The sequence below is a fragment of the Heptranchias perlo genome, chromosome 18 (assembly GCF_035084215.1).
Source record: "Heptranchias perlo isolate sHepPer1 chromosome 18, sHepPer1.hap1, whole genome shotgun sequence".
NCBI classification, from domain to species: domain Eukaryota; kingdom Metazoa; phylum Chordata; class Chondrichthyes; order Hexanchiformes; family Hexanchidae; genus Heptranchias; species Heptranchias perlo.
Window position 1 is genome coordinate 6,567,992 of NC_090342.1, and position 27,344 is coordinate 6,595,335.

Below are 27,344 nucleotides of genomic sequence, written 5' to 3' on the forward strand. Positions count from 1 at the left end.
GTTTATATTGCCTCTCCTCATTCTTCCTACCAAAATGTATCACTTCGCAAGTCCACGTCATTAATATACATCAATAAAGGCAGTGGGCCTAGTACCGACCCCTGGGGAACACCAGTGTATACCTTCCTCCAGTCTGAAAACAACTGACCACCACTACTCTATTTCCTGTCACTTAGCCAATTTTGTATCCATGCTGCCACTGCCCCTTTTATTCCATGGGTTTCAATTTTGCTGATAAGCCTATTATGTGGCACTTTATCAAACGCCTTTTGAAAGTCCATATACACATCAACCGCATTGCCCTCATCAACCCTCTCTGTTACCTCATCAATCAAGTTAGTTAAACACGATTTGCGTTTAACAAATCCATGCTGGCTTTCCTTTATTAATCCACACCTGTCCAAGTGACTATTAATTTTGTCCCAGATTATCGTTTCTAAAAGCTTGCCCACCACCGAGGTTAAACTGACTGGCCTGTAGTTGCCGGGTTTATCCTTACACCCTTTTACGTGTTGCAACAGATGGCTGAGCAACACGGCTAGGAGCCTGTGAAGAGGTCACCCAACGTGATGGCCCAAGTGAGCTTGTAACCTGCAAAGAAAATAGAATTTCAAACCTTTAATCAAGCTAGTTTGCTTTTGAGCAACATGTCTATTCTGCTATGGTGTTACCTCCCAGCTGGGATCCTCTGCCTTCTAGCACTTCCTTCATCTTCTCTCCCACTGATTTTAATCTCTCTTTTTCTGCTCATCCTGGACTGCATTTCTTCCTCTCTCTACTTTCTATTTTGCAAAACTGAAGCAACCATATCTGCTTTTGGTGCATCTCTGGAACACAACAGGATTTCTTTTGGTCGACATTCATTTGCCACAGTTTTGTTTCATTTTCAATTCATTTTCTTCACTATTCCTCACTTCACTTTTAAGTGGTGGTTAAGCTGATCTGAAGCTACCCAACAACCTCTTACCGCTTAAGCCTTTATCATTAACCGGGTTTTGAGGGGGGGGGGGGGCGGGGGAACCATTAAAAAAGAGTTTTCAAATAATACAAAAAGACAAGTGTACAAACACGAGTGACTTTTTTTTTTAAAAACGGTATGGCCATGATAATCTTGGGAACAATTATCACAAGAACTTAGCATTACACTGGGCAGTGTTGGCAGGAAACACCACTGTGATCAGTTTACTGCTGGAGGCTGGGGCTAACGTAGATGTTCAAAATATCAAGGTATGAATTTCTTATTTTGTTAATGTAAAGAATGAGAACAGTTTGAAATAGAATTTAGGTACCAAGGTTTTCTCTAGAAAACTCCAAATGGAAATTGACGTATTTCACATGAAATAACATAACTCAACAAAGTGCACTAATTTTCTATTACAATGGAGCATGCATTTTAAATATTAAGTGCTTGCAGTGTCCAGTATGAAAGAAAGACTTGCATTTATATAGCGCTGTTCACAACCTCAGTATGCCCAAAACATTTTACAGCCAATGAAGTACTTTTGAATTGTAATCACTGTTGTAATGTAGGAAATGCGGAAGCAAAATTACGCACAGCAAGGTTCCACAAACAGCAATGTGATAATCACCAGATAATCAGTTTTAGTGATGTTGGTTGAGGGATAAATATTGGTCAGGACACCGGGAAGAACTCCACTTGCTCTTCTTCAAAATGGTGCTGTGGGATCTTTTACGTCCCCGAGAGGGCAGGCGGGGCCTCAGTTACATGGTTCATCCAAAAGGTCGGAACATTTGATATTATAGCACCCCCTCAGTACTTCACTGAAGTGTCAGCCTAGATTATGGGCTCAAATCCGAGAGGGGCCTGTCTGCCTGTTCAGGTGGTTGTTAAAGATCCCACGGCACTGTTCGAACAAGAGCAGGGGATTTTTCCCCCGGTGTTCTGTCCCGCAACCGAGAAATAGATTAACTGGTCATTTATCTCGCTGCTGTTTGTGGGACCTTGCTGTGCACAAATTGGCTGCCAATCTTGCTGAACAAAACAATAGCGACTACACTTCAAAAATAATTCAATGGCTGTGAAGCACTTTGGGGAGGCCTGAAGACACGAAAGGTGCTATATAAATGAAAGATCTTTGTTTCTTTACTACGATGTTAATTATTATGCTGTTCAGGTGTACAAACAAAAGCAGTCAGAAAATTACCTGCCCCTTTGCGATCAGGTATGCAACAATAGAGGTATGACCAAACTGGGCGGCCAGGTGGATGCAGCTACAGCCTTCTCCATCAATCAGCGAGGGGTCCGCACCATACTTCATCAGATGCACAACCATGGACAAGTGACCCTGTCTGGAAGGAACGACACAAAGGGTATTTTACACAAATTATTGACTGGACAAATATTGAGAGTTTTCATCGGCTTTGTCGAGGATTTGCCCAACATCAAGGTTTTTATTTCCTGCATCTCCAGGGACAAAATATTTGCCCTGGTATCTTGCCAGTTTTGGTTAAGTGCCCAGGAGAGATTTAACTCAAGAAAATTGCTTAGTTGCTGAAAACAAATTTGACAATATAATAAAAAACAAACAAACATTCAACTATACGAAGATTCCAGGGTTACGTTATGAACAAAGGCTCCAGCAGCTACCCTTATTTTTACTGGCGAGAAAAAACACCTGAAGAGGAGACATGTACAAGGCTATTATGTACACGGCTGAAGTAAAATGAACAATCAGTGTAACACTGGAGGGCAGCAGTACAAAACCTCGAGCAAGGTTAGAAGTTGGAAACAGTTTTTGCTATCTCCCACCTCTCCATACAGGATGGTGAACATGGAGAAGGTAGTTGACCAACTGACATGTTTAAAAAAAGGAAGCTGGATCAACATCTGTCAATTGGGGGATTTTGGGCTAAAGAGATAGTAACAACCCTGCTTGATCATTTTTCAGGGGTGACAGGAGGAAGAAACTCACCAGTTCATAGTGTGGGGGGGGAAATCAACAAATGATGGTAGAGAGAAGGGCAAATCCATGTTAGACTACTCACATGGAACAGACCTAATAGACCAAAGGTCTTTTCTCACTCAGCGCTAATGTTCTAAAAGTCTCCCTAAAACATGTAGTTCCATTGGTTGTACATGCCAACTTGGTCAGGAAACATATGAACTGTTGTACAGGTCATGAACTCTGTGGGTAGAAATACTTAAAAGCACAATTAAACTTGTTAAATGTTATTACAGTCTGGTGGTGCCTAATGGAAGCTACAATACAGATTTGAAACAAGGGTTAATAAAAACCAGGTCTCTATGTAAAATGGTCCTGAAATAATTACATTTTATGAGCTTCCTATTCAGGCAAAAGGTTACAAATACAGTGCTAATAAAATCCCTCATGTAGGTAAAGAACCGCACCATGAGGGTATGGTTACGCCTTGGCACCTACACAATGGTTTAAATCCATTATAATAATAGGATTAGCCTGATCCACTAGAGTGGTTAGAACGTGGAACTCGCTACAACGAGCAGTTGAAGCGAATAGCATCGATGCATTTAAGGGAAAGCTAGATAAACACGAGGGAGAAAGGAATAGAAGGGTATGCTGATAGGGTAAAGATGAAGAGGAGTGGGAGGAGGCTCACGTGGAGCACAAACACCGGCATGGACCAGTTGGGCCGAATGGCCCTTTCTGTGCTGTGCATTCTATGTAAAACCTTTAAATGTTCTTACTGTGGCATGTTAAATTTTTCAGCAACTTGAAAAATTAATCCTAAATCAATCCTAGTTACTTCCATTTTTTGGGGGTGCTGTGCACCCCATGATGCACTCCCTGCAAGTTCCATTCCCACAGGGAGCACAGGATCAGCCCGAGAAGGCAATTTGAAGCCAAGTATATCTTTACCTTGTTGCCCAGTGGAGAGGGGTGGAATTCAGGTCTCCTCCAAGCTGATCCACAATTGCACCCTTTGATATGTAGTATCTGAAATAAATTAAATTAATGATTCCATTAACAGGTCTCGGCTGGTGCCGGAAAAACATTCACCCAAACACCTCTGACTAGCCCAATTCCTGAGGAAACTGGAGATATTTCAGGTTGAAACACATTTCGTTTTGGTAAAATTGGTTTGAAACCACTTAAATATTTAAAGAGCTCTTTCATATATAGGAACAGATTCATCTTGTCTCCAATACCACAACTTTTGGAAGCTATTTTCTGTAAATTTCTAACCAAATATTATTCCACTAAATGAGATGTACATAGAGATTCTTTAATAGTGTTTCTGGAATAAAAGAAAGTAGACACTCAAGATAATATCTTGATGCAAAAATGTCACCGTAATCTTCACGGGTTAATAAACTAAATGCTCTGGGGAATATATACTAACATATTTCATAAAGTACTCTATTAAAGATGGATGTTAAAGATGTCATGGCACTAGTTGAAGACTTGGGAGTCCAAGTGCATTCTGGACAACATTCCTCCCTCAACAAACACCGCCAAAAGAAATATTAATTGCTCAATCATTTGTTGGACCTTGCTGTGTGCAAAATGACTGCCACGTTCACCTACATAACAACCATGGCCCTACATCAAAGTATTTCACCGTTATGTGAAGTGGTTTGGGACCTTTGAGAGACAGTACACAGTGCTTCGGAGATGCATGTTCTTTCTATCAAATGAAATAATTGCCAAATTACAAATCGGTCCAATATGAGGGATTGTGCTTCAGCCGTGGTTAACAGTATTCTTGCAAAAACTATGGACATTTATTTTAGTTAATAATGATCAGGGCAGTCTGACAAACCAGGATCACATTGGCATGATGCAAATATGAGTGTTAGATCTCTGGCATAAACCCTGATGTATGCAGTATTGCCGGTAGATCATTGTCCTTGTTTCGAAGAGGGGAAAAAAACATTTTTTCTTCTGTGTAAAGTTTGTGCTCACCAATTCAGTGTTTAGTTTTTCTCAAACTAGCCTGAGAAGGCCATTACCTTCATCCCCAATGTACCAGCGGGTGGTTTTTCTAATTTTCTGTGGTATCTCCTTGGAGTGAAGTTGCCAACCTTGTGACGATTAGGATAAAATTGTTGGCAGTTTTGTGCTGTGAGACTGCCCGGGCTTATTTTCAGTCCAGGCTCATGATGGGCTAACAGGCAAAGGAGAATTTCATCCTAAGAGTCTGGACGAGATTTGAATCAGGGTCCCAGACATAGACGGGATAGTTCTTTAGCCCACTGTGCTACTCTCTCTGCAGACTATTGTATGTTTTTTTTTACATTCCCTACCTACTCCAGGGTATAAAATTTTCAGAAAAGACAGAATGGACAGAAAAGGAGGTGGTGCGGCCATACATGGCGGAGATACTTGGGAGGTAAAAGTAGTTGATCGAAGGAGCTGATAGGGTAGAGAGAGAAACTATTTCCTCTGGTGAGAGAGTCCGAAGGGGGCATGACCTTAAAATTAGAATCTGGAACTCTTCCCCTTTTGAGACTGGGTTTTGAAAATTTCAAAACGGAGATTAATAGATATTTGTTAGGCAAAGATATTAAGGATTATGGTAGCAAAGCAGGTAGATGGAGTTATGGTGCAGATCAGCCATGATCCAATTGAATGTCAGAACAGGCTCAAGGGGGTGAATGGCCAACTTCTGTTCCTATGCCCCAGTGAGAGGTAGAAAAATAGACAACAAACTACTCTGGATAGACATCTCACATGCAAAAAAAAAAATCAGGCTAACGCCAGGAGGATGCTATAGATCTCCTGGTCAGCGTAAGAAGGAAGACACTTCACTCTATGAAGAAAGAAGAAGCATATGCAAGAACAGGAGAGTTATTTTAAATCAGTCACTTTAATCAACCTAAAATAAATTGGAAAAAACCCAAGCTGTCCAGAGTCAGAGCTCGTAAATGTAATACATGACTGTTCGATGGCCTAGTGTGTCAGGGAAACCACGAGTGTTCATCTCGACCTGGTATTTCAAATGACCCAGACAAAGTATAAGAAATGGAATCTTGGCATTGCTGGCGGCCAATGTCCACAAAATGATCAACATGATGTGGGATTCAGAAATATTAAAGACCAGAAACCAAGTACACAGCTTTAAAAGGGCTAATTTAAAAGGAAAAATTAAGGAACAGCTTAAGCTAATCGATTGGAGGAGGTTGTTCAACAGCATTTCAGTTGAGCAAAAATGGAACACCTTTAAAAAGGCAGCATAAATACATACCTAAAACCAGCAAGCTCAGTCTAAATGGGAGTGACCCTAAATGGATTAATAAAACCAATAAGAAGCAAAAGTAAGAGAAAAAAAATGAACTGCCCAAAACTTTGCAGAAAGAAAGGAGATGGGGTTTATTGGGATAAACATAAGTACATGCCAGAAACATGCTAAAAATGATCAGAGGGGCAAAGAGATCTCTGGTAGCACAGCTGCAGACTCAAGAGATAACCCAAGAAATTATTTCTGTATTTCAATAGTAAGGGCAGTCAGAGAATAGGGGGGTGATTTTAAACCCCAAGAACGGGTGGGTGGGAGTTGAAAATAGTTGTTTGTTGGGTCGCGACCACAACCCAGCTTTATTTCTGGGTTTAACATTGGCGCGTAAAAGTACAGGCTTCCTCCTGGGAATACAAAGTCTGAAAATTTTGAGGTTGCGACCCAAAAAAACAACTATTTTCAACTCCCACCTGCCCCTAAACCACCTGTTCTTGGGGTTTAAAATCACCCCCGAGGTGAGAACCATAAAAGATGCAAACAGGCTTGAAACAGAGGACGAGATCAGGATAGTAAAAATTCCGAAGGATTACTTCCTCCATGTATTCCCAAGGGAAGACATGAGGAACTTCCCCTCCCCAAAACAGTCATCCCATGTAAAATTAATGACTGTAGTGCAACTGAAATGAAAGTCTTAGACAGGCTGAAAGGGCTCAAAAACAATAAATCCCCAGGGATAGACGGTATTTATCCCAGAGTGCTAAAGGAAACGATTAGTGAGGCGTCAACAATCATTATGAGGGAGTCACCATACACTGGGGAGGTTGTAGTAGATTGGAAACAGGCTATTGTGATGCCATATTTTAAAAAGTGAGACAAATCAAACACAGGCAGCTACAAACCATTAGTCTCCCTTCAATCCCGTGTAAAACAATGGAAATCGATTATTGGGTATAAACGTAAAAGATAACTTAATTAACAGTAAGTCAACTGGATTCAGAAGGGAAAGATCCTGCTTGACCAACCTCCTTGATTTCTTTGAGGAAGTTACATCTCAAGTGGGCTATAGTAAGCCCTATACTTACACTTCCAGACAGCTGTGGGGATTCAAGGTGAATCTTGAGAAGGGATAAGAATTGGCCGAAGGGTAGAAAACAACCAGTGGTTGTCAGAGGAGTTACATTTGGGGTGGGGGGATAAAGTACTGATTGGGATGACCCAGGGATCAGTGTTGGAACAATTACTGATTCTAATTTACATCAACGATATGGACGCAGAAACCCAAAGCAAAATGGTCGAATTTGCAGATGATACCAAACTCAAATGGGCAGTGGAATTGGAGAGGCAGCTCAAAAATTACGGAATGTTGGCTTTTATTGCTAGGGGGATAGAATATAAAAACAAGGAGGTATTGCTGCAGTTATATAAGGTATTGGTGAGACCGCACCTGGAATACTGCATACAGTTTTGGTCTCCATACTTAAGAAAAGACATACTTGCTCTCGAGGCAGTACAAAGAAGGTTCACTCGGTTAATCCCGGGGATGAGGGGGCGGACATATGAGGAGAGGTTGAGTAGATTGGGACTCTACTCATTGGAGTTCAGAAGAATGAGAGGCGATCTTATTGAAACATATAAGATTGTGAAGGGTCTTGATCGGGTGGATGCAGTAAGGATGTTCCCAAAGATGGGTGAAACTAGAACTAGGGGGCATAATCTTAGAATAAGGGGCTGCTCTTTCAAAACTGAGATGAGGAGAAACTTCTTCACTCAGAGGGTGGTCGGTCTGTGGAATTTGCTGCCCCAGGAAGCTGTGGAAGCTACATCATTAGATAAATTTAAAACAGAAATAGACAGTTTCCTAGAAGTAAAGGGAATTAGGGGTTATGGGGAGCGGGCAGGAAATTGGACATGAAGCTGAGTTCGGATCGGTCAATGCCCTGTGGGTGGCGGAGAGGGCCCAGGGGCTATGTGGCCAGGTCCTGCTCCGACTTCTTGTGTTCTTTAGATTTGTGGTTGGGATCAGATCAGCCATGATCTTATTGAATGGCGGAGCAGGCTCGAGGGGCCGATTGGCCTACTCCTGCTCCAATTTCTTATGTTCTTATGTTCTTATGTTCTTATTACAGAATGAACTGGACAAGATATGTACGTTGGCAGAATAATGGCAGATAAAGTTTAATACTAGACAAAGGTAAAGAAAAATGGGCAACACACGTATGTCATGAATGGTTTTGAAGTATCTAAGGTGGAAGTTGAAAAAGACCCCAGTGTCTTAGTAGGCTCGGAGATGAAAATGTCTGAACTATGCAGAGCAGCAACCAACAAAGGCAATAAAATGTTGAACTATGTAACCAAAGCTGTAAAATACAAGTCAGAGGAAGTCATAATCAAACTGTATAGTGCTCTGATCAGACCACAACTTGAATTGTGTGCGCAGCTCTGGTCTACAAGATACAAGGGAGACATTCAAACACTGGAAGCAGTGCAGAGAGGAGCCACAAAGAGGTCTAAATTATAAGGAAAGACTGGAGAAATTTTAATCTTGAAAAGAAAAATGAGAGAAGTGATCTTATGGAAGTGTACATGATTGCAAACGCCATGGAAACGCAAACCATGAAAATTACTTGAAATTAAACTGAGTGTAGAACAAGGGCTCACAGGTTTAAACGAGTGAAAGGGCAAATGTGGGATTGATATCAGTTTTTTTTTTCCACATAAAGAGCGATCAACACATGAAATGGAATTCCAGATAAACTGGTGGAAGTGAAAACACTGGAATCATTTAGTAACCAACTGGATGTTGCAATGAAGGGACTTAAGTCTTTATGGATGGATGAGCTGAGATGGGGGCGGGGGGAGGGAGCGTGAATGACACCCCTCATGTGTAATTATCCTGTGATTAAGAATGTACATGGCACACAACGTTGCCCAGTGGTACCAGCTGTCTTGGGCCTCTGCTAGCAGAAGTCTATTGCTGAATATTAATGAGAGTTGGGCACATTAACATGCCCCATTTTTCCTCCTTCTCTACAGAGAAGCACTTTCCCCTTGGTCTCGTCAGTATCTCCCACATTGGCACCTGGAGACAAAACAAAAATCACAGCAGCAAACCTCTGTCCAACGACAGTACTCCTATGTTTTGAACCAGCCAACACATCTGAGTGTCATATTGGAGAAAGTGAACAGTGTCACATTCACTTCAACAATTAAACAAACTTCATTTTTCATCCAACTATTTGGATTAATGGAATGGAATTTGGACTGTACGAAGAAAAAAACCTCTTGCCATCAAAGATGGTTAATTTATTCTCAGCGTCCCAAGTATATAAACAGACCAACGTACAGTACTGTACCCCCAACAAATATGGTTGTTAGAACACATAAATCAGAGACCACGGCAAGTTTTCTTCTAAAGAGACATTTAAGTTATAATCTTCTAACTGGGCTAGGAAAAAAAGGGAAACGACCAGTCAAAATGTAGGATCATCTCAAAGTGCCCAAAAACTATAAATAGCACTGAATGCCAATAGATTTGTTCTCCCAATCCATCCTTAAATGAGTTATCTCTCTAGGGCAGGGGTATCCAATCTGCAGTCCTAGACCCTTAAGAATTACACAATTCCGAAAAGAAATCCACTGAATTTATCATTAAGACTATTTAATGTTAGAAATGGCAAGACGTTATCCTGCACAGGCTACACCTCCCCACATGGCTCCCCACCCATCGCCCCCATGGCTCCCCCCCACCACACCCCACCATGACTACCCCTCCACTCCCATGGCTACCCCACTGCCCCTCATGGTTTCCCCCCACCCCCTCTCCGCCCCATGGCTACTCCTCCACCCCCTCTCCTCCCCCATGGCTACTCCTCCACCCCCTCTCCTCCCCCATGGCTACTCTTCCACCCCCTCTCCTCCCCCATGGCTACTCCTCCACCCCCTCTCCTCCCCCCCCTCTCCTCCCCCATGGCTACTCCTCCACTCCCTCTCCTCCCCCATGGCTACTCCTCCACCCTCTCTCCTCCCCCATGGCTACTCCTCCACCCCCTCTCCTCCCCCATGGCTGCTCCTCCACCCCCTCTCCTCCCCCGTGGCTACTCCTCCACCCCCCCTCTTCCCCATGGCTACTCCTCCAACCCCCCTCCTCCCCATGGCTACTCCTCCAACCCCCCTCCTCCCCATGTCTACTCCTCCACCCCCCTCCTCCCCATGGCTACTCCTCCAACCCCCCTCCTCCCCATGGCTACTCCTCCACATCCCCACCTCCCCATGGCTGCTACTCCAGCCCCTCCTCCTCCCCATGGCTACTCCTCCAGCCCCCCATCCTCATCCCCATGGCTACTCCTCCAGCCCCCCATCCTCATCCCCATGGCTACTCCTCCACCAACCCCCACTCCTCACCATGGCTACTCCTCCAGCCCCTCGGTTTGAGTCCTGGAGCTTGAGTGTTTCAACTCGGTCCCCACTCAATGACAAATTCAGTGTGAGATGCATCACGGGAGTTGTAGTTCTCATCCCACTTTGAACTGTAATACCATGGAGGCATGACAAGACACATTTATGTTAACGAGGCACTTTGATGCTGTGCTCAGACACTGCAGCTGTAGTCTGCCAGCCAGCCCTGGAGCACAGCTGTTCAATCTGGTCACCGTACTGCACTGTGGGAAGTTTGAGGAAAAAATTAAAATCATTTATAAAGGAGGAGAGGTCGCCATCTGCTTAGAATTTGTAAAATAGGAAACCAATAAGAATTGCACAGATGTCACAATGTGTTTCCCATTGCCAATTCCCCTGCATCTGTTTTTTTTTTGGATTTTAAACATAGAACAGAAGAAACAGTTTTTTTACACCAAGGGACGTGAGGCTGTGGATTGCATACCCTGGTGATTGAAGCAGAGACCATGTCAACATTTCAGGTGGTTGAAGGAGAGGGGAATAAAGGGATTTGGGCACAGAGCTGGCACATGGGATTAGGACTACTGCTCATGTGGAGGATAAGCACCAACATGGACTAGTTGGGTCAAATGGTCTGTTTCTGTGCTGTAATTTCTAAGAAATGCATTTGGCCTTTTCTCATCTAAAAGTGCCTTAGTTCCATAAAAAAAACTTCATATGGACATTATGATCACAACTGCAATCTGATGAAATAGTTTCCAGCAAATGTTCGTCAAATGACTCCATAATATTTAAACAGTGCATTTGATTGTTGAAAATGAAGCATTTCTGCTACATCAAAAATGACAGTCCAAACCATTACTGCAGTTCTCTCGTTTCTACCATTAAAGGCTTATAACTTGATTAACCAAATGGTTATAAACTACAGCAAAATTTGCAAAGATTCACTGCAGATTAGGATTTGAATTTGGAGTTTTGAAGTCGAGTACAAGCAGCAGCAAGCATTATACAGCACCTTTAATGTAGAAAAATGTCCAACAAGCTTCACAGAGATGTCAAGTAAAAATACACACGGAACCAAACGGAGATAATAAGACAAGCTTGTTGAAAGAATGGGTTTTGAGGAGAGGGAGATAGAAGGGTTTAGGGAAGGGAGTCCAGACCATGGAGTTTAGGCGGCTGAAGGCATGGCTGCCAATGTTGGGGTTAAAGGATGGAGATGCAGAAAAGGGCAAAGGAATGGAGATCATGAGGTTGGGGGGGGGGGGGGTGGGGGAGAAGGAAAGTTATAATGCTGGTGTAGGTTACAAACATACGGAAGAGTGAGCTTTAAACACAAGGATGAGAATTTAAATGAGGCATTGCAGGACAGGGAGCTAAAGTAAATCATCGAGAACAGGAATGATGGGTGAGCGGGACTTGGTGCAGGATAGGATGTTGGACAGCAGAGTTTTGGTTGAGTTTATGGAGAGTAGAAGATGGGAGGGAAGCCCAAGGGAGTATTGCAATAGTGAGGTCTGGAGGTGACAAAGGCATGGATGAGGGTTTAAGCCACAAATTCAAAAAGGCACCATATTAAGAAACAGTATTGCTATACAAAATTTTCCCCGGCAACCATAACATAACAGTGTTAAAATGCATCAGTGTGTCACCGTTACCTCCTTCCTCAGGTGAACGTTGTTGGAAACGACGTTCACCTGAGGAAGGAGGAAGCCTCCGAAAGCTTGTGAATTTAAAATAAAATTGCTGGACTATAACTTGGTGTTGTAAAATTGTTTACAATTGTCAAACCCAGTCCATCACCGGCATCTCCACATCACCGTTACCTGACACACCATGACAACAATGATCCACACTTTCTTTACCCTTCCCTAAATTAAAAAGGCTTGGCAAATACTTTTTCCATGAAGGTAGTGTCTCCTTAAAAAGTTTCCATCATAAATACCACCTACAATAGCTATAAAAAGCAACTGTTCCATTGAAGTGAAATACTGATTAAAAAAAGAAACTTGATAAAGCAAGCTGTCCTGTTGGCTCACACACTTGCCAGTTCAGCAACAAACCGTCTGCTGTCTTCACCTTAAACCAACGACTGTTGGAATGAGTGGTAATTTAGCTACTGAAAATTTATCAAGCTCCAGATAAGCTAAATGCATTCTGAGGCATGCATCCACTACAGAGCACAATCCAAATGCCTCTGATTACATGCATATACATTGATTTTGGTAATAAATTTGGGATAGTAGATCTTTCTTTTCATTTTGGGTACCCAGCACCTGTATTAAGCATTTCAAAATCATGTAAAATATGGATTAGATGTAGAGTGAAGCTCCCTCTGCCCCCACAGTAAGCTTACACCTCATTCTCAGAAATGCACCTGTACTCAATGTGACTCCACCAGCTACACTTGCAGCCTCTGTAAAACAACCAATTACAGTGGCGCCGAAATAAAGGCAGATTCAAAGTGAGACACGTTCAGCCCACTTGCTGTTGCTGAATCCAAGCCCCAGACACCAGACCAGTAATCTTGAGTGTAATAAATGCACAGCACCGTGCTTCGAAATGCCTGTGTGATCTTTACAAAGTCACGGCTGGCATCCAGAACAGTTATTTTATTTCCGAAGGTTTATCGCAGGGAACGGAGACGCTATAATCAGAACCATTGTCACTAGGCTAAGGAAAGAAAAGACAAGCCAGAGTTCCCACTCCTACAGGAAAGCTTTGCTGGAAAGTGCGCAAATGTGAGGTCATCCACTTTGGATCAAAAAAGGATAGAACAGGGTACTTTCTAAATGGTAAAAAGTTAAAAACAGTGGATGTCCAAAGGGACTTAGGGGTTCAGGTACATAGATCATTGAAGTGTCATGAACAGGTGCAGAAAATAATCAAGAAGGCTAATGGAATGCTGGCCTTTATATCTAGAGGACTGGAGTACAAGGGGGCAGAAGTTATGCTGCAGCTATATAAAACCCGGTAAGACCGCACCTGGAGTACTGAGAGCAGTTCTGGGCACCGTACCTTCGGAAGGACATATTGGCCTTGGAGGGAGTGCAGCGTAGGTTTACTTGAATGATACCCGGACTTCAAGGGTTAAGTTACGAGATTCCACAAATTGGGGTTGTATTCTCTAGAGTTTCGAAGGTTAAGGGGTGACCTGATCGAAGTTTATAAGATATTAAGGGGAACAGATAGGGTGAATAGAGAGAAACTATTGCCGCTGGTTGGGGATTCTAGGAGTAGGGGGCACAGTCTAAAAATTAGAGCCAGACCTTTCAGGAGCGAGATTAGAAAACATTTCTACACACAAAGGGTGGTAGAAGTTTGGAACTCTCTTCCGCAAACGGCAATTGATACTAGCTCAATTGCTAAATTTAAATCTGAGATAGATAGCTTTTTGGAAACCAAAGGTATTAAGGGATATGGGCCATAGGCAGGTATATGGAGTTAGATCACAGATCAGCCAGGATCTTATCAAATGGCGGAGCAGGCACGAGGGGCTGAATGGCCTACTCCTGTTCCTATGTTATGGGCAGGATCAGAGCTCGAATAGCCTGTTGATACTCATCACTAAGCTTAACAACAACTTGCATTTATATGGCACCTTTAACGTAGTAAAACGTCCCAAGGTGCTTCACAGGAGTGTTATCAAACAAAATTTGACACCAAGTCACATAAGCAGATTATCAGGACAGGTGACCAAAAGCTTGGTCAGAGGTAAGTTTTAAGGAGAGAGAGGTGGGAATTCCAGAGCTTAGGGCCTAAGTGGCTGAAGGCACTGCCGCCAATGGTGGAACGATTAAAATCGGGGATGTGCAAGAGGCCAGAATTAGATAGGGTTATGACACAAGAGGAATTATACTCCAGCATAAGGAGGGAGAAAAGAAAATGTGACTGCAACCCATCAAAGGTTATCCTTTCAGAGTACTAAGCATAACAGGAGTTATGCAACTAGCTTGGTCTGTTCAACAATGCAAGTGTAGAATTGCTACACAAGATTATAAGGTCACTTTAGTACGTATTTATACCACAATCTTGCACCAAATGTTGCGGTTATAATGTAAACCCTGAATCTGGTGTCAGAGGCTGAATGACACTGGAAGAAGTAAGAGTGAGGTAGTCTCACTCCACCTTGGAGTCAGTCGGGCCGTCACACCCAATTTACATTCCAAGTTCAGAGTCTGCATGAAGCAGTTTTGACTTTTCAGTGATGCAGAAGTGGTGCAATGTAAATGTGCCATTAATCACTTATGTTGCCTTTCAATATTCTTCAACACATACAAATGCATTCATATATCTTCCAATGTGCTTATTTTCAAAAAGTGTTTTAGGACAATGAATCGGTTGTCAGATATGGGAGCATAAAATTTTATTTAAAAATAAAATCAGGAAGTTATTGCAGTCACGCCTTACTTAATAAAGAAAGGCAAAGGAGACACATTAATGGACTCAAAGCATGCTCAATTTCAAAAAAATAAGAGGGAAAAACAATATATTTGAGAGCGCCTAGTTTGTAATACATTTTCCTTAACTTCCAAGTTCCCCAATTATCACTCCCTGGTCAAGAGGTCAAAAATAGCCAACCTGGCCCCAGCAAACTGTAATATTGTTTTAATTTAGTCACAGAAGGCAACCCAGAATGATTTTACGCTTTTCCCTCCCTGTGAAATTGTCCGTGGGTTCTGCTCAGCACCTCCACCTGATGGTATAGCCAAAATACCGTACAGGGCAATTGCAGCCCTCAATGAAACCGAACCTTCTGCTCTATGGTGCAGGGTGTTGGTATACCGATGTGCTGCGCTGTCTAGTGGCAAATTTTAATTGATTAAGGTAGTAACCGTGCTTCCAATCTAAACACTAATTTGGTCATTTTAATCATTTGATAAGATGACAGACAGCAGCAGAAAATTATTTCCACTGCTTGTGACACAGTGGATTGGGTGGAGAGAGATTTAAATTGGTACATCAAGTTTTACTCTTGCAGAAACAGATAGTTTACCCTTTAATGCCAGTTTTCAATAGTGAACAGTCCTAATTCAAAGAATATTACTTTGTGACAGAAATTACTTTTAGAAAGCAAACAACAAAATTCAATGATCAAAAGGGACTGCAAAAAGAATAGAGCTGCAGTGGTCCAAATCTGTAACCACTTGAATCTCCCACAGGCAGTAAATACATGGCATCTTGTTCTACTTGATGAATTGCTTGAACTTAATTTGTTCAATCTGTGGTCTGTGTAACGTCATGATCTCAGCAAGGATAGCAGTAAGAGGAGGCTATAATTTTCTCAGTAGAGGGGGGCGAGGGGTTGAGCAGAGAAAAAGAGAGAGAATTCGATTAGGGTTCCCTTTTGCTATCCAGTGACTCCTGCCGGAAAGTGCCCACGTGGATGTTAAGTGGGTATTTGGTACAGGTGTCTGATGTCCCTCGTGGTAGAATAGATTACTGCCACTCATTGCCTGGACTCATACGTGAAGAATGGCTGTTTGGGGTGAGAAATCACACCTTCAGGAGAGGCAGGAAAAAAACTGGAAAGAAAAATACAGAAGCACGTTAAACATTACTGTTTGAGCTCAAGGCAGTGATTTCGGAACACCACAAGGGATTAGGAAAGCATAGTGGTGGCGATGGAACAGAAACTATGCAAAAAGAGATGGGAGAATTGAGGAGAACTGACCATTTGAAAGACTTAACCTTCGGATCAATTATTGTGGTGTCAATTTTCTGCTACAGCACGGGCACTTAGTCCAGGTCTCTATCTTAGGGATTCTTTCCCTCCCCCCCACCCCCCCCCGCTATCCCACGTGGGTGGTTGGGGAACATCATTAGCTGGCTGGGGCTTCCCCATCATCCACTGCACAAGGGGTAAGAACGGCAAAACTGCTAAGGAGGGCGGATGGCGAGAACAGTGAGAAAAGAGACTCTTAGCAAAGGCTTGGTAGTCGTGGGATGAATTGATTTTCTGCTTTCTCCACGTCTTTAGCCCTTTATCTGGAGAGAAGCTGTGGTGAATCCAATCGCTGGTCCTTTGACCACAGCATTCAAGTTCAATTAAACTCCCCGCGGAGTTGTCAACTAGACAAAGGAACTCTTTTCAGCCAGGGTTGAACAACCTTGGGTAGAGCCTTTGCTGAAGTTAGAAGGAATAATAAGTAGACAGTAGAATTAAGACAAAATGGAAGGTATTTTCGCTGGTCTTGGGCTTGACAATATGATATATTAGAGGCCCTGTGATGATATTTTTCAGTATATGCACATCATGAGCAAAGCTTTTCGTACAAGAAAAGTTACACTTGGTTGCCTTAATGAAAAGGTTTTTGAAAGCTGCTTGAAGATCTCGAAAGGTTTTGAAGTGGTCACAGAGTGCGACAAAGAAAGGGTTTTCAATCACATTTCTAATACGACCATCCGTATATTTTAATATCTTGTCATAGGCGGCTGGCAGTCACTTTAAATGCCAAGTACAGCTAGCTACTAACTCAAGCTGCAGAGAATGCACATTATAGTATGACATGCAAAAGGTTATTACAAAAGCAACATTCCTAAGAAGCATACCCTGATGCCACCCGCTTGGGTGCTAGTCTACTCAATCTGGCTGATTGTCAGTTTGACTCCTCAGTTGGTTCCAAGGCAGGTAAGCTGGGAGATGTCTTGGAATTCTACTGTACATGCCAGCTGTGTTTGTGCAGGCACGCACCCTTTCGAATCCCTTGTTCCCAAGAATCGAGGGAAGTCTTTCATCAAGTACTTGAGCCGGGGTGGGGTAAGATAGAGAGAAGGGCAAGACCCTGATTCTTTATATCCATTTGATGGACAGCTCTGTAGCCAGTAGCTGCCAGATGTGCCTTTATACTTGGCAGCCTCACCACCTCAACAATATTTTTTAATCCATCAGATAGAGTTGCGCGAAAGAGTCCTTTGCCAATCAGCAGCAAAACCACCACATTAATACTCATAGGGAAACATGTTTCAATGTTCAGTTTTATAATGAGTGTTAGCACAGGAGAAGCACTTTTGTTGTTTTCTATATCCCGTGGGATATAGTTAAGAATATAATTACTGTAAATCTACCATTTGTTCTGGCTATCATTAAGTCTACCTGTTCACTTTTCAACAAATTTGTCTCATGGTTTATAGAATATGCCTTCCGATAGACTGTTTATTATTACACTTTTCCAAAGTCAAGGAGAACATATGGTGTCATGTGATTGAAATACAGTTCCCTGTTTGATTCCTGGGCTTGCGAAAATTACCAAAATATTGGGAAAGTAAAAGGTGCACTCCAGTTCATCAGGAGCGAAGGCTCACTTATGAGAGCAGTCAGTGACGCTGAATCCGAACAAAATATCTCAGCTAAAAAAAACTAAAAAAAGGTAATGGTGAGATAGAAGGTAGTTTTGGAAAGGCTGTGATTAAAGTAGAAATAATGTAAAGTGCATGCCAGCAGTTACTTCAGCAGCACATGGTCTTGAAAGAGTATTAATGCATCTATAACAAATGCCAGTGCGTGTACGGTGTTAGTTATAAGTCAGGAAAGGAAAAGAATGACCACAGACAACTCATAGCAGATGTAGTCCAAAAAGGTAAGAACGAGAGCATTATCGAGGAACACTGAATTGTCTGAAATCATAATGAGTTTGCTACCTGAGGAAATAAATTGAAGCATCTTTTGTTCTTGCCATGCAAGTGACAGGCTTCTGATGCAAGTCTATCAGGGCCAATTTGAAAATAAATTGTAAATTTTAGCTTACCAAGTCCTAATTTTTTGGACATTACACATTAGCCTGTTGCACTGTTTTTACATTGAACCCAGCAATTTCTGGTACACAAAGTCGAGTTTTTCTTATGTTAATCAGCTACACTGCTGTAATCTCTGACCTTGAACCTTGCTGTAGTACCGACTGTAGTGCAGTAGGGGTAGATAAATGAAGCGACACATCTGGCTGGCTCATTTCTCAATACCTTTGACAATTAATATTCAATGTTGTATGTGCTCTTGCTCGTGACAGACCAGCATACTCCTTGAGCTGGTTTGTGCCTCTATGAATCACCTTAGGATGTTTCCTACATTAAAGGTGCTAGATATATGAAAGTTGTTCACATACTAGATTGTGAATCAAATTTCCCTTAAGACTGTGTGCTTGTGAGACCACAATTGCATTTAACATGCATATTACCTACATATAAGTCTTGCTCACTTTTCTCCCCCTTGACCTTTTCTGCCATGACCCAGAAATGTAAAACCATCTTAAAATGCTAACTGCAAGTTTTAAGTATTTGGATAAATTTAAATTAAGAACTTCAGTTCTCCCCCATAGCTGGCTGTCATATAACCTGTGAAACCGAGAAGGAAACTCATGAGGCATAAATAAATGGATGTAGACTAAGCAGAGGCAGGATTTCAAATCAAACATACCAAATGCAGTGCTGGCAACTAAGATTCTTAAAATGTAGGCATTGCATAATAGCACAAGAGATACTAGACACATTAATGCAATCTTCATTGCACGAACCAGGCCGACAACAAGCACCAGTCTTGTCAACTGACATTAAAAAAACATTTTTATAAGCCAGCGTATACCATTTCACAATTTGTTAATGAAGCACAGCCGTCGATCTGGAAGACCTACCTGCTCAGATCAATTCTGTTATTGATAGCAGCCCAGTGAAGTAGTGTAACATTTTCTTTGTCGGGCTGTCGTACATCATAACCTGCCTCCACAAGCTCTCGACAGCGGTCAAATATTCCATACCTAGAAAAGAAAGAAAATAACTTGGCTCTACCTATGTACGTGTCTGATCATTGCGTTTACGGATGCTTTTATATTATCCAGATTTACCATCATTAATTTCCATCTTATTTCTCGGTGTGTACACACAGTTTTCTATGTGAAAAATCAATTCCTGGGCTTCTTAAATAGTAATTGTATCAATCAATATGGTCCTTTCTCAGTCAGGCTGTGGAATTCCTGGGCTCAGTCCCTGGTCTGTACTGAGCTGCTCCTCTCAGAGGGGGAGGTAATGGGGAGGGGAAACAGTAGGGATGCTACAATTGGCCTCATGACACCGAGGTATAGTGGAGGAGAGGGTAGAGGGAGAGGAGGGAAAAAAAGCAGGGACATATGACTCCAGTTTGTTATCCAATGACACCTGCCAGAAACTGCATGTGTCTGGACAGGGTTGCCCTTTGCGTTAATATGCCCAGCCTCCTTGTCCTACCAACTCTCACTGTTTCAGCTCACACATGAAGAACGGCCACTTTGACCAGGTATCAGAGGGCTGTGCAATCCATGTTACTGCTCCCAGCCATCTGTCACCACTTCACTCAGAGGCTTGTGAATCTTTGGAATTCTCTACCCCAGAGAGCTGCGGATGCTCAGTCATTAAGTATATTCAAGATTCAGATCGATGGATATTTGGACATTTAGGGAATCAAGGGATGATGAGGATAGGGCAGGAAAGTGGAGTTGAGGTCGAAGATCAGCCGTGATCTTATCGAATGGCGGAGCAGGTACAAGGGGCCGAATGGCCCACTCCTGCTCCTGTTTCTTATGTTCTTTCAAGAGAGGAGACACAAAAGTGTTTCTTGAATGAGGGCGAAGTCACCACATGACCTTACTCTCCTGCGTTGTACTCAAGGGGGTCCTCTCAGTAATCAATTACATAGAATTACAGCACAGAAACAGGCCATTCGGCCTGACTGGTCTATGCTGTTGCTTATGCTCCACACAAGCTTCCTCCCACCCTACTTCATAAAATCCTACCATCATATCGTTCTACTCCTTTCTCCCTCATATACTTATCTAGCTTCCCCTTAAATGCATCTATGCTATTCGCCTCAACTACTCCTTGTGGTAGCCACATGGAGTAGTTGAGGCGAATAGCATAGATGCACATTCTAACCACTCTCTGGGTAAAGAAGTTTCTCCTGAATTCCTTAATGGATTTATTAGTGACTATCATATGTTTTGACCTCCCCCACAAGTGGAAAAATCTCCACATCTAATTGGTTTTCTCCATTGGAGGTGAATCATTAGATGCAATATAGCAGTGGTTGTGATAATGATAGATGTTGCTTTGCTGAAAGGAAGAGCAATGGGTATATGGGAGCCTACTTCCACCTGAAGTCTAAAAAGGCAGATCATTTGCATCTCTTCACGTATCACTGGGATTCTGACTGAGCAGCATCCTCAACAGAGGGGGATGGACCTTTCAGAACGGCAAAGACACCTACAGATGGAAACTGATTTCCCACAAATCGGATCTTATTTCGTGGAAAGATGCAAATCATGGAATTTGCTAAAGACACAGTGGTACCACTACATATGTAATTTAAATTAACTACTTATGAAATTGGCCAATGGTGTAACTGTTGACTGGAGTCAGATCAATTAACATTTCATGTTTTTCTCCCTGCTTGATATCGGCAACATATAATCAATTTCAACCAACTTGCAAGTCTACATTTGGAAATTATAGTGCCCAGAGTATAAAATCCAGAGGAAACGAACAATTGTTCAATTTTACAATTAACCTTGTCTTGCAGAATCTACACTCAATTTGAGAAGCATGAGGCCATAAAAGGAACTCGAGATTAGGTGCAAACTGAGATCAGTCCTGGCACCAGCACAGTGATTCACTAATTCTCCTCACTGAAAGACAACTAAAGTCCTTTTCCAATTGAGAAATATCAAGCAGAACAATATCTTCTCTCTAAAAGGAGATATTCTTGTTCAGATCTGCCATATTGGGTCAGAGCAGAGGACTTTCAATCTTCCTCGTACTGAACGTCAATCCTTACACATTAACTTTTTATTTGTGCATGATTTTTTGTGAAAAGCAGGTGTGGTAGTGTAGTGGTTTGTTGCTGGACTAGTAATCTAAGATTTGGACGAATAATCCAGAGAATGCGAGTTAAAATCCCACCATGGCAGCTTGAAAATTTGAATTCAGTATAACAAAAAATAATGAGGCAATAAAACGCTGGCATCCTTCTTTTCTCCATGAGATTTTTTTTTTAAAGACAATATTGTGTCCAACTTTGAAGTGAGACAACCAGCCATCGTTTGGATCAAAATCTGGCTCACCAAAAGCTTCTGCCGGCATTTTAAACTTTCAGTTGCGTAAGCGATCCATTTATTGGAATGTTAGCTGCACGGACATTCTCAAACCAGCAAAGCGGTTTCCAGCGCTGTGTCCTTCCCTCCTCGTTTCCTTCTTCTTCGAGGGTTTGCATTCTGACGCTATTCGTCCATAATTTGATCTTTATTTTTGAATCCATGACATATTTCATGCTGTGACACACCCAACTGTTTCGCGATTTCACTCTGGGAAACTTTCAGCCCATTCAGCATCGCGATTACTTTCACCTCGTCAATGCAAGAGAAAGAACCTCCTTCTTCAGAGGAGGCGGTTCTGTTCTTCACACAGACAGAGTTTCTGCCACAGTTTGTTACCGAAGGATTTGTGAGCCGCTGAAACACGGGTAAGTTGAAAGCATCGCCAAGCTTGAGCATTAGCAACTGATGAGGCGCTTTACAAAACCTAAACAGAAGTGTTTGCCATATGGATTGCCAAAAGTGCTTGAGCCCTAGCACCTGATGAGGTGACAAAGATCACAAAACGTCACTGAACTGGTTAGTAGGCGATTTTCACACATGGACAAAAACACTGGTGAAAGGAGCTTAATATGTTGATTGGCAAAAATGGCTTAATTCGTGGACTTTAGCGAGACAGTGCAACATTTAAATGAATAAATCCAGACTTTCACAATTCATTTAAATGCTTTATTTATAACTGGAAAAGATAGAAAGGGGATCTATGCAATGAGATTTTATTCTCAAACATATTTTTTTTTTATCAGTTATTCATTTAAATGGGTTTAACTGTACCAGTAAAAGTGACCATGAAGCTATCCGATTGACATAAAAACCCAACTGGTTCACTAATGTCCTTTAGGGAAGGAAACCTGCCAACCTTACCTGGTCTGGCCGATGTGTGACTCCAGTCCCCACACCAATGTAGTTCACTCTTGACTGCCCCCCTGAAGGGGCCTAGAAAGCCACTCAGTTGTATCAAACCACTACAAAGAATCCTAACAGCATTGTGGGAGCATCTTCACCACACGGACTGCAGCGGCTCGAGAAGGCCCTCCACCACCTCGGGGGCAACTAGGGATGGGCAATAAATGCTGGTCTTGCCAGCGACATCCACATCCCAAGAATGAATTGAACCAAAAAGACGCAGGTAGTGCAGTGGATTTAACAATAGCATTCCAACTCGAAGACCTGAGCTCAAATCCAGCCCTGATTGATGGGATTAAAATCTCTTGTCTCTTGGCTGTAATTGTTTCACGAGCTTGGTTAAACTCAATCCGGTTCTGAGTGGGCATGATCCAATACTGCAGCGTCTTACCCTTGGAAACATTGCTCAGGATGGCTGGTATCAGAAATGGGGGCTCTGCTGAGGTCCATTTTGGAAGGGGCTTTACTCTGCATCCAGCTTTGCTATATCTGATCTGATTGTGCTTGAAGTGTTCCATTCACCAGCACTCACATTCTTCACCTTCTGCAAAAATAAACCCAATGACTATCTCCCTCCAGAAGACACTGACTTCTTATTGGGACATGGTTCCACAGATATCAGGCACCCTCAAGTGTTGAATCCTCATATGTCAACATAGAATGGATTGCGATAAAGAGCAAGAACCCTGGTCAATTCGCTCCTCCCTAACCCAGGAGTACCAAGGCCAACTGTTACACCCTTATCACCCTTTGACTGAGATCGGTCAACGCCATGTAGGCTCGGGATTGCACCTCAGACCTTTTTTTGGTACAGCTCAGCTGTTCAATGCCACAACCAGCTATACCGCCAGGGGAAGAAATTCAAGTTATTGTTGTTTTGTTAAAAATATACACAGGTTCAGATTCATTATGTACTACCTGAAGAACCAGGTGAGGAAAATAATTAAACTGATGCTTCCCTTCACCTTGGGCTTGCCTGAGACATTGGCAAACCCTCCACAATTTCTGGCATTCCTTAACTTCGTCAAACTGCTATTTAATGCAACCAATCTTGAGCCAGAGTATACCAGAGCTGAATGATCCACTACATGATGCAGAGGTTTTCTAGGGAATATAGCACTTCTACATTGAAATTTGTCTAACCGTATTTGTCACTTAATTTTGCAATCTATCTATGCTGATTTCTTAAGTCTAGAGGGTGTACAATTTGCAGTTTAGCAACTCTATTTGTACAAAGTAATGAGCTTAAAAACATACCATATTGTTTGATTTTATGGAAAAGAAGCAAAAATCAAATGTTCAGGATTATATATCTAACCTACTCATCAAATCTTCATAATCACAACAGAAGCTTTCTCGTACTAGAAACCAACAATTGAATGGAAGGAACGTTCTCATTCAGATTATACGATAACCACATTCCCAACTCTCCCTGGCATGTTAGCTTCTACAGTTTTGGGATTAAATCAATAACTCAACAGTTCAATGAGTTCTACCAATCACATCAACCACAAAAAACAACTTGCACTTATATAGCACCTTTAACGTAGCAAAACGGCCCAAGGCACTTGAGTCTAATTGCCCATCCAATTGCCTATCAGACTTTCCTATTTGAATGGCACTGGGCCTTCCTGTTTCTAAGGACAATGCTGCTAAGATTTTCAAAATCTCACTTGATCTTCTCAATAGGCAGGGTCATCTACTAAAGTGCACCACCCAAGAGTATGTGTTTATTCAAACAAACTTGTAATTCAAAGCAGCATGAAAACTGAACACGAGCACAAGAACACAAAAGCATTTGCTCTCATGCTGTTTCCTCAACCAAAATCCTGACCCTACATCCTTCCTTTGAAAAGCCAGAGCTTGCAGATCAATTGTTAAAATGCTGCTCAAATGGCATGGCTGTAAGCTCACCCATTCTTCTATGACTGAACAACGGTTGTGTCCCAGCAGAGATCAGTACTCAATGCTGAACCCTTCAGTGTACTATCTACTTAGGAAATAAACTGCCTTTCAACTGCCCTTTGGTGCGTGATTTCATTCTAAGTGTAACTGTGGTACACAGCACTTAAACAGCCTTAATCAAAGTCACAAATGACATGTTCTGTGACTGTGACCATGCTGCATTTCCCTCCTTGCCCGCTTCAACCTCTCTGCAGCCTTTGACACAGTTGACCACACCATTCTCCTCTGCATTCCAGCTCAGTGAGACTGCCCTCACTTGGTTCCACTCTTACCTATTCAATTTTATCCAGAACATCTCTAGCGATGGCTTCTCTTCCCACCTGCATCATCAGCACTCGCGTCCCCCAGGGATCACTCCTGGGCCCCCTCCTCCCCCTCATCTACATTGTGTTCCTTGGCGACATCATTCGAAGACAGGGGTCAGCTTCCATATGCATGTTGATCACACCCAGCTCTACCCCTCCACCACCTCTCCCGTTCCGTCCCGTCCCGTCCATTGCCTCCGTGTGGTCAAACTGCTTGACCAACATCCAGTCTTAGATGAGCTGCAATTTTCTCCAGTTAAACATTGGGAAGACCAAAGCCATCATCTTTGGTCCCGCCACGCACTCTGTACCATTGCCCCTAATTTCATCCCCCTTCCCGGCCACTGTCTCAGGCTGAACCAGACTGTTTACAACCTCAACATCCTATTCAACCCCAAGGTCAGTGTTCAGCCCCACAAAGGCTACATACTTCCAGATCCATAACATTGCCTGCCTCAGCTCATCGGTCATTGAAACTCTTATCCATGCCTTTGACACCTCCAGACTCGACTATTCCAGGACTACTCTCCTGGTCGGCATCCCAGCCTCCATGCTCTGTAAACTTCAACTCATCCAAAACTCTGTGGTCCACATTCTATCTCGCACCAAGTCCCACTCACCCATCACTCGTTCTTGCTGACATACACTGGCTTCCGGTCTCCCAATGCCTCCAATTTAAAATTCTCATCCGCATGATTAAATCCATGCACAGCCTCACCCCTCCCTATCTTCGTAACCTCTTCCAGCCCTACAACCCCCTCAAAGCTCTCCGTTCCTCCGACTCTGGCTTCTTGTGCATAATAATCTTCGCCTCAATATTGGCAGCCGAGCCTTCAGCTCTGCAATTCCTTCCTTAATTCCCTCTGCATCTTCTCCTCCCTCTCCTCCTTTAAGACCCACCTCTTTGACCATGCTTTTGGTCACCCTCCCGATAGCTCCTTCCCTGGCTCGGCATCTATTTTTGTCTGATTACACTTCTGCGAAGGGCCTGGGGATGTTTTTCGATGTTAAAGCTGTTACACAAATGCAAGTTGATGTTGTTGGTACAAAACTTAAATGATAAACATCTCCATATATAAGCTAGAGAGTAGCTAAATTTAATTAAATACTGTCTCTGCTATAACTTTCAAAGTTTTAAAAAAAAATTTTAATGATAAAAGCAGAGACAAAATACAGCAGTGTCCAACAGTTTATTGAAAACATTTTGCACTTACTGTGTGGCTTTGACGATATCCCAAGTGCTGTAGTCATCGATGTGGCTTTTCCGTGCCAGCGAATCACTGTAGCCATGACTGTAGTGGCTTTGAGTCTTGACATCCTGTGTTAGAAAATAAAAATGAATGGTCACCAACGCCACAGTGTGCTAAAAGCTTGACAAGATTCTGTTTTTCATTTATACAATGTTTTATTCTGCAAGCTTGTAATAAAAGCTTTGTAAAAGGAAAGATAGAGCAGGAGGTAAGAGAGGAGGGGGAGTTGCGTTCTTGATTAGGGAGAACATCACGGCAGTAGTGAGAGGGGATATATCCGAGGGTTCGCCCACTGAGTCTATATGGGTAGAACTGAAAAATAAGGGAGAGATCACTTTGATAGGATTGTACGACAGACCCCCAAATAGTCAACGGGAAATTGAGGAGCAAATATGTAAGGAGATTACAGGCAGCTGCAAGAAAATTAGGGTGGCAATAGTAGGGGACTTTAACTTTCCCAACATTGACTGGGACAGCCATAGCATTAGGGGCTTGGATGGAGAGAAATTTGTTGAGTGTATTCAGGAGGAATTTCTCATTCAGTATGTGGATGGCCCGACTAGAGAGGGGGCAAAACTTGACCTCCTCTTGGGAAATAAGGAAGGGCAGGTGACAGAAGTGTTAGTGAGGGATCACTTTGGGACCAGTGATCATAATTCCATTAGTTTTAAGATAGCTATGGAGAATGATAGGTCTGGCCCAAAAGTTAAAATTCTAAATTGGGGAAAGGCCAATTTTGATGGTATTAGACAGGAACTTTCAGAAGTTGATTGGGAGAGTCTGTTGGCAGGCAAAGGGTCGTCTGGTAAGTGGGAGGCTTTCAAAAGTGTGTTAACCAGGGTTCAGGGTAAGCACATTCCTTATAAAGTGACGGGCAAGGCTGGTAGAAGTAGGGAACCTTGGATGACTCGGGAGATTGAGGCCCTAGTCAAAAAGAAGGAGGCATATGACATGCATAGACAGCTGGGATCAAGTGGATCCCTTGAAGAGTATAGAGATTGCCGGAGTAGAGTTAAGAGAGAAATCAGGAGGGCAAAAAGGGGACATGAGATTGCTTTTGCAGATAAGGCAAAGGAGAATCCAAAGAGCTTCTACAAATACATAAAGGGCAAAAGAGTAACTAGGGAGAGAGCAGGGCCTCTTAAGGATCAACAAGGTCATCTATGTGCAGAACCACAAGAGATGGGTGAGATCCTAAATGAATATTTCACATCGGTATTTACGGTTGAGAA

The 27,344-nt window shown here is 42.6% G+C and overlaps 1 protein-coding gene across 2 annotated transcripts in view; it reads right to left on the bottom strand.

Annotated features, from left to right (window-relative positions):
- The window catches only part of zdhhc17 (zinc finger DHHC-type palmitoyltransferase 17), a 94,102-nt gene that overhangs the window by 35,528 nt on the left and 31,230 nt on the right, over window positions 1–27,344 (bottom strand). For both annotated transcript variants that reach the window (XM_067999286.1, XM_067999285.1), the window contains exons 2-5: window positions 26,077–26,180; window positions 19,200–19,322; window positions 3,858–3,935; window positions 2,166–2,310 (exon numbers count right to left, since the gene is read on the bottom strand). In XM_067999286.1, coding sequence (XP_067855387.1) covers window positions 2,166–2,310; window positions 3,858–3,935; window positions 19,200–19,322; window positions 26,077–26,180 — 450 coding nt within the window. The remainder of the gene's footprint in view (window positions 1–2,165; window positions 2,311–3,857; window positions 3,936–19,199; window positions 19,323–26,076; window positions 26,181–27,344) is intronic.